The 7,683-nt window shown below is 49.4% G+C and overlaps 1 protein-coding gene across 1 annotated transcript; it reads right to left on the bottom strand.

Moving 5' to 3' along the window:
* Positions 1-1,044: 1,044 nt before the first annotated feature.
* Positions 1,045-7,657, bottom strand: LOC108780478 (glutamic acid-rich protein). Its single transcript, XM_018548204.1, has 3 exons — positions 7,420-7,657; positions 1,722-1,896; positions 1,045-1,625 (listed from the first exon to the last, which is right to left on the bottom strand). The coding sequence occupies exons 1-3, from the start codon at positions 7,525-7,527 to the stop codon at positions 1,558-1,560; spliced, it is 351 nt and encodes a 116-aa protein (XP_018403706.1). The 5' UTR covers positions 7,528-7,657; the 3' UTR covers positions 1,045-1,557.
* Between the last annotated feature and the right edge of the window lie 26 nt (positions 7,658-7,683).

The raw sequence follows: 7,683 nt of genomic DNA, 5'->3' as shown, positions 1-7,683 counted from the left end.
TATATGTGTGTGTGTGTGAGTGTGTGTGTGTGTGTTGTGTGTGTGTGTGTGAGAAAAATATGAGAACGAATAAATATCGCCAACTCATTTTACAACAGTCCAAGAATCATTGCCATGTAAACAGTCCACAATAAAGTCGAGATAAAATCATAGCAGATAAAAGTAACACTGAAACGCTTGAGTTACACTCAAATGAGAACATTCAAAAATAGGGAGAGTATAATTTAATACGGAATTCACAATGTAGTTTGAATTTTTTTTCTCTTTTATAATTTTCGCGTTATGTACGGCAGTTCTGGAATTATATATACATATGTATATGTATACAAATTATATACATATATATAAGCATATATAGTGTGTGTGTGTGTGTGTGTATATACATGTATAGATTTATGCATGTATATAATTGAACTCTTATCTTCTACAAAAAATGATACAATTGATCGAAATGAATAGAGAAGGGTGATCAGGGGCCCTTACACTTTACAAGTTGACTGTTCGATACTCTCCCTTATCTATGCCCAAGATTAAAGTGTAACAACCTCTCCGCATTATATTACGTTTACATAATATTATCGTTAATAATAAAATGTTTCTTATCCCATAACTTTATACATACTATGTATAATTATTATGCAATATTAAAGTCACATGTTATTCATCCACACTACTTGACGCGAGCGTTGCATTTACCTTAATTCCTGTCTCTATTCCCTACCAAACAGGAGCACGAAGCGGTGATACGTCTATTTTCCTCATTTTAGTATACATTGAATGCCGAGAGATGTCCATATTCGTGCCTATTTACTTTATTAATTTGCCGTATATGTTACGTATGAATCGCTTAATTCTGCTCGATGGCCTCGCGCTCCTGTGAAGACACTGCAATTACACATTTCGATTCGAGAAGAAGAACTCAACATATCACACACACAAGGTGAGAGACATTCGTCGAACTACAAACGTAAATTTGATTTTAAATGTAAAAAAATCACCTTCAAATATCAATTTTACACTATTTAAATATAAGTTTTTTTTTTTATATCTTAAATAAGTTTTGTTATATTTAACTGTCCCGACGAAGAAAGCCAGATGACGGCAAATACCAGTTAGTAGGTGGTTCGGATAAAACGGTAGATTCGTCTTGGGACTCGTGCGCACAAACGATTGAACGATCGGTTCGCGATGGAAATAAGAATCTAGACAGAAAATAAGGTGTCAACTAATCGAATCCTCAGGACGAATATACAGTTATCATTCAAACTACCTAACAGCATTTGGTGACGGCTAAACCAGAATTGCGAGAAGCCAAGACAAGTAGAGAATTACATCTAATGCATCAGCCCACCACAATTCTGGTAAGATGGTAATTTTTACTTGTAGGTCGGAAGATAGAGAGGATCCAATAACACGGATTGGGCACGATGGATATCAACATTGTTACCAACCACTCAATATGAGAGTAAGTTTGCTGAGTTTGCCAAAAATCGACCATGATGTCGTCACGTGCCTAACGCCTCCCTTCTTAATTGCATAATGTTTTCCCTTTTTTCATTATGCGTCGTCTTCGTCGTCTTCTACCTCACCTTCTACCTCACCTTCCGCATCATCGTCCTCTTCGTCTGCAACATAACAATAAACGTGTTACAATCAAGTTGCAAACATTCTCATTTCAAAAATCCATTCGAGATACAGTTGGACAAATCGCTTATATTTACCTTCTCCCTCTTCTAAATCTTCTTCACCTTCTGGTATGTCATCATCATCGTCATCTTCTTCTCCATCACCGTCTACTTCCTCTTCCTCTTCGATTTCTTCTTCAATTTCTTCTTCTTCTACCTCACCATCTCCATTCTCCTCTTTTTTCTGTTTCTTTGTTTCTTCATTCTTCTCCTGTAACACGAAACAAGCAAAAATGATTTTTTTTTTTTAAACAAATCTCGAGAAGTAGGCACCTTAGCGAATAAACGAACGATTATTACCGATCACACACGAGGATGCAGCATCCGATTACATAGAATTTAGATTTACGTTTGATATCTCATTCTGCGTATCGTAAGAAAGCGTATCCCTTTTTCTCCGCACGAAACGGATAGTAGATAAACGTGAGTCGCCGGCAGCGGTGGCGAAAGAAGGACAGAGGCTTAAAGCGTACACCGGCCGGCGAGGATAAGATCCCTTCTTCCCGCCAAGAAATACGACGGCGCGGAAAGGGAGGTGCGCTGTGGGGGGGGGGGGGGGGGGGGACTTTTCCTGCTCGCTAAAATACAGTGGGACAGGAAAAGGGAAATGGCGGAGGGAACCGAGCGATCCGGAGCAGAGCCGAAAACACGAAGAACAGGTAGTAGTAGAGAGAGAGTATCGCAACTTTACCGATAAACGTTTAGCTCGCGGTGCTGTCCTGTGACTTCGCCCCCGCGTACTTCAAAGCCGGCGCGTGCTAAAGGTGTGCGTGCGTGCATGTGCGCGCTCACGAGAGAGGGAAGGATAGAGGGGAGGGGATAGAGGAGAGCGGCGGAGGGGGGGGGGAGAGATTGGTCGGAGCGTACTTTACATAAAATAGGCAAAAGGGAATGCGAACTCTGTATAATCGCCTACACCCGCGTGCGACGCTAATTCCCTCCTATTTCCCACCCGCCGTCCCCTCCCTCCCCCTCACCCGTCCCACCCTCCGGTTGTGGAACCATGCCCTTGATCCAGTCCCGATGGCCCGTAACGGCCATAACGCAATAAGTATCATAGTTTATCGATTTTCAGAGAGAGGAGAAGAGGGGAGGAGAGCGACAACACACAGCCGAGAGCTGGAGTTTGCTCCGAGGGCAATCTGAAAACGCGCCGCCGCTGTCGAGAAAATTATTTATGCGATTCTTATTTCGGAATACGACTTGTCGCGATAGCGATTTAGAGGATCGCCACGATAAAATACAGTGCATATAGCGTTGAGTAGCAGTATGGCGTCCGCTCCGCGGATATGCCGCTCAAAGGTCGGAGCGACGACGACGACGACGCTTCGGAGACAGCGGTTTCCAACATTCGGCATATTCTAATGTCGCTCCGGTTTAGCACGGCTGCGAGAACCGCGTCGGTAACAACGCCGGACTCGTGACCATACGGCGTAGCTGACTGCGATCATGGTGGTAGGAGCGGAAAGCGACGGTGATGGTAGTGGTGTGTGTGTGTGTGTGAGTGTGGTGGCGACTGCCGGCTGGCGTAATAGTATACACGCGCCGTATGTATCTCGGCGGGGATGAGAAAAAGGCTTTGGATGCGCGCGCGGAGCCCCGCCGGCCAATCGGAGACGCGCGAGCCGACGATGCACGGTGGGAAGACCATGGTGATTGGCAGATGACGGAGCCGCGCGCCATGGCGGGGATACGTTCGAGCTGCGTGCAATTCGCAAGTGAGCGAGCGAAGTAACAGAGAAGATAAGGGAGGAAGATACCGAAGCAGCGTGCCAAGTGTCGTGCAACGCGAAGCCTTCGAATAAGAGTATAAATCTAAACTGGAAAAAAAAAAAAAAAAAAAGAAAAGAGCCAGACATTCCGTGAGGATATCACGACGGATATCGCGTCGAACGGGAGGGGAATTACCGCGGGGACGCCCCGCACTATCACATCGATAGCGCGATCGATCGCGACGATCGGAGTAATAATAAGAATAACGTCGAATTATCTATATCCAATATTATCCAATTAATAATACCGAAAGCACACAATCGGTGACGCGCAATTTGGCTTTCAATGGCGGTGCGAGTGTTCTCGAAGAAAGATCGAGAAACACTCGACACTCAATCAATGTTACGCTCTTTCTCTGCTCCTCCCGCCCCCCCCCCTCTCTCTCTCTCTCTAACTCAACCTGGAGTATAATTGTATCACCGTATATGGAGTCTCGACCTGTTGCGATAAAACGCTAATGAGAGATCGGTTACCATCGGCGTGGCGTCTACAAACAATAGTAATCCGATCGAAGAGCTGACGCGCGGGTTACTTCGAACTCGTCGACAACTCGCAGCCGCCGCTAACTCCCATTCGTCAATTCGCGAGCGTCTCAACGTGAATGACAGCAGCACATTGAAACGCTGTTGGTCGGATGATGACGACGACGACGCTTGTTATCCCCGCACGCGATTACCTATCTATCCGTTCCCAATATCGTAAGGTCTCGCAGATAACCCAATACTCATAATACCCATCGTGTAGACTGTACGCTCGTGTAATTTCTACGAACGGTCGGCGCGATGAACGCCTATTACGTAATTAACACGTGATGATAATACGGGTGAATCGGTGGATTGTCAGCGAGATCGGTAATCTATGCGTTCTCTCTCGAAATCGTCGAATTCTTTAATTCTCTCATATCGCGCAGCAATCTTATTCTTCAGTTTCCGACGGAAACACATTCGGAAAAATAAATGACGAATAAAAACGAACCATCGATCAGCACGAGTTTGAAAACGCGTATATAGCTGGTCTAATTAAAATAATCAAGCAAGAAAAAGGTGCGCGCGTGAAAAGTTAAACGCCATGAGTGAGAAAGAGAAACGCGATGATAACCATTAAATGTAACGAGTTATTTCTGGCTGGCGGAACATCGATCCATAACTGTGTTATCCGATCGACGCGACGCCTTTTCCCGCCTTCTTTCAATAGGGAAACACCGCTGTTCGATCGCCGAACGACGGTCACGTCGTATCGATACCGAGATAGATAGATAGGTAGAGAAAGGACAGGGAGAGAATGATTTCAGCAATTCGGAAAGTCGAAAAAGCGGAGCGAATAGCTGCGTTCAGCACAGAAAACTGACCAGTTGGCGCGCAACGATTCTTTAATACAATTGGTTCTTGCCGGATACGGTTCTTCGCTGGATCCAAGTGTAGGGACGAATCGCGTTACGGAATTACTGTATGCGTTAACCGATTAGTTTTTTTTTTTTTTCTGCCAAACGCAGCCAATCTCTTTCGAACGTACTCACGACGTACAAACGCGATTCCATTCAACTCTTCTCCCTCGGCCTCGAGTTCCCGCCTTTTCCCGTCCGTCGGTTCCGGAGCGCGATACTAATCTCTCTCTCTCTCTCTCTCTCTGTCACATACAAACACTCCGCGTGCGCGAACGTGTTTGTGCGAGTACATTTTTTTGTGTCACATTTCATATGCGCGCATACGTGCGCGCGTGTCTATGTGAAAAGGGTGTTCTGAATACATACAATATATATATATATACATCGGGAGAAAAACGTTCGAAAATCGTCCGCCTTTTCCAGCGTCTTTCCGCCGGCCTCTCCACGGTCATTTGCGCGCGCGCGCGCGCGCGATCTAACAGACAGAGAAACGATTCCTCGGAAGGAATCACCGATGTATAACAAGGACATACATCGACCTGACGTGGTCGGGGTCCACGTGACGATCGACACGGCGGAGAAAAAAATTTGCGGCGACTCCTCCGGATTTCCGTCATTCGTTACGTCTTGACGCGGAGACGCAATCTCATGGTAAATTATCGGCTAAAAATACGGCCTATCGCGGGGCGACACGACGGGCCGAGACGCGACGATGCGACGGGCGGCGGTGTGCCGCGATTTAAGATGAAAAATCACGGCAACGATGTTTTCTCGAAGGTTCGTAGTAGCACGCCGTTGCGCGCGGCGGCGGCCGCCGCCACAGCCGCGAAAAGAACAAGGAGGTAGGAGAGCACACACACCGAGTATATAATGCACGGCGTTGCCGCTAGCTGCGCAAGTGGGGTACCTTCGGCGAAAAGATCGAGAGAGAAGGACGGAGCGAGCCGCCGGCTATAACCGCGGCACAGTGCCGAGAGAGACTGCCGAGAACGGAGTGCGAGAGAAAGAGGGACAGACAGACAGATAGATGGATGGACGGATGGATAGACCGAGGGGAGGGGGGAAGGGAAATACTCGGAGCGAGAGGAAAGGAAACCTTCGTCGCGCGCGTCGTTTATGCGCGCGAATCGGTAAACAATTTCAGGTGGCGACCTGGAGTAGACGGACGCGTCGTCGCTCGACTCGTTTATCGATCGTTCGACGTTAACTCTCTTATAGCGAATTATCGATCAATTACGGCGCGAGAGAAAGAGAGACAGGGAATCACGTGCGAGCGTGACGAAGAGAGAACGAGTGATGAACGCAAGGCTTCGTTTCGGCCGCCATGATGGAAACGCGCGACGAACGGCGGGTGACGATGAGTGAGGACGGTGTGCGCGTTCGTAGGTAGAGGGCGCACGGAGATGAAAAGCCGCGCGCGAGGAGACGAAATCTCGCCGAATGGGGGGAAAAAAAAAAAAAAGACGTACACGAGAAACTAGCACATGGCGCCATAGAGATTTATTCCGTTTCTCCGATTGTTCCCCCCTCTCGCTCCTCCACCTTCTGCCCACCTCTGTTAACCGAACGCTAAATAACGCTCTCTCGCCTAATCGTGTTTCTTCCTTTCCACGCGTGCGTTTCCAGCGTCGCGCTCGAATTTCACGATTCGGAGAGCGCGGAACGCGGTAATTATAGCTTATTCCGGTAGGAGTCGTCATCGCCATCGTCATTATCATCACCGTCGGCCATCGAGGGAGCGAGCGAGCGAGAGAAAGCGAAGACGGAGAAAGAAAAAGATAGGAAAAGAGAGAGAGAGAGAGAGACTCGTCTCGCAAATACACAATAGCGTGAACAGCGCGTCCCTCTTGCGCTCAATGCGCGTCGCACTGCGCGCCGAGAGGAAGAGAGAGAGAGAGAGAGAGAGATACACGAGAAGACGCATGGACTGCACACGCCACGGCCACGCGTCCGATCGAGCGTGCTCGACTACGCTCGGGGTCGCTCGCACGGGAATATGGAGTCCGCCGCCGCCGAAGAAATGCCGGCCGGCGCGGCGCGGCGTTCTCACCTCGCTACGCCGTGCCGTCGCTCGGCGGCGCGGGCTACATTCCGCGCGGAGTTTTCACATCACACGCTCCGCGCTGCTCCACGTTGCTCCGCGCGCGGACACGACCGGTCCACCACGGCTGACGACGACGACGACGACGATGCGTCGTAGAAGACGCACAGGCGGGAAAATCCGTATCGGCGGCGGTCGGTCACGGGCTACCGCTGTCGCGGCGCGGTGCGGCACGGCGCCGCGGCGACAGCGGTGGTCAATCTTCTCGCAGCGCGTCGATATACGATTCAATCAACGTCCCCCGCGACTGATCCGCGAGACGGCGGCGGCGTGGCGTGGCGTGTTTTTCCTAACTATTCACCTCGTCGTCTCGCTACATCCCCGACGGACTCCGGATGACGCACGTCGCGACGACAAACGTCGACGCCGCGAGCATCCCCCCCGCATCTCACCGCACAACACGAATATACGCGAACGTCACGAGATAAACGTCGGAATAGCGTTGACGGTGAAAGAGAAGCGGTAATACCACTCACCTCGGCTGGCCTCTTAATCCCCTTGATGTCGCATTTTGCGTCCGCGGATGCCTTGTCGTTCTCTGTCACCTTCTCGACGGCGACCTCGTTATTTTCCTTGGTGCTCATGGTTGATCGAATCGAAGGAAGCGACGTACGCGCGTCAATATTCCAAATAGCTCGACTTCGCGACTCGAACTGAACTCGGTGAAGTACGAAAGAGCGGCGGCGGCGTTGGCGGCGGCGGCGGCGACGACGGCGGCGGCGGCGGCAACGACGACGGCG

The sequence above is a fragment of the Cyphomyrmex costatus genome, unplaced genomic scaffold (assembly GCF_001594065.2).
Source record: "Cyphomyrmex costatus isolate MS0001 unplaced genomic scaffold, Ccosl1.0 scaffold70, whole genome shotgun sequence".
In the NCBI taxonomy this organism is placed as follows: Eukaryota; Metazoa; Arthropoda; class Insecta; order Hymenoptera; family Formicidae; genus Cyphomyrmex; species Cyphomyrmex costatus.
This window is presented reverse-complemented; position numbering and strand designations above follow the sequence as displayed.

What these genes read in the sequence shown, in the direction of transcription:
- LOC108780478 (XM_018548204.1), bottom strand. Translation starts at nt 7,527, where the DNA reads ATGAGCACCAAGGAAAATAACGAGGTCGCCGTCGAGAAGGTGACAGAG. An exon ending in GGATTAAGAGGCCAGCCGAG is followed by an intron (nt 1,897 to 7,419) that starts GTGAGTGGTATT and finishes TTCGTGTTACAG; the next exon opens with GAGAAGAATGAAGAAACAAA. An exon ending in AGATTTAGAAGAGGGAGAAG is followed by an intron (nt 1,626 to 1,721) that starts GTAAATATAAGC and finishes GTTATGTTGCAG; the next exon opens with ACGAAGAGGACGATGATGCG.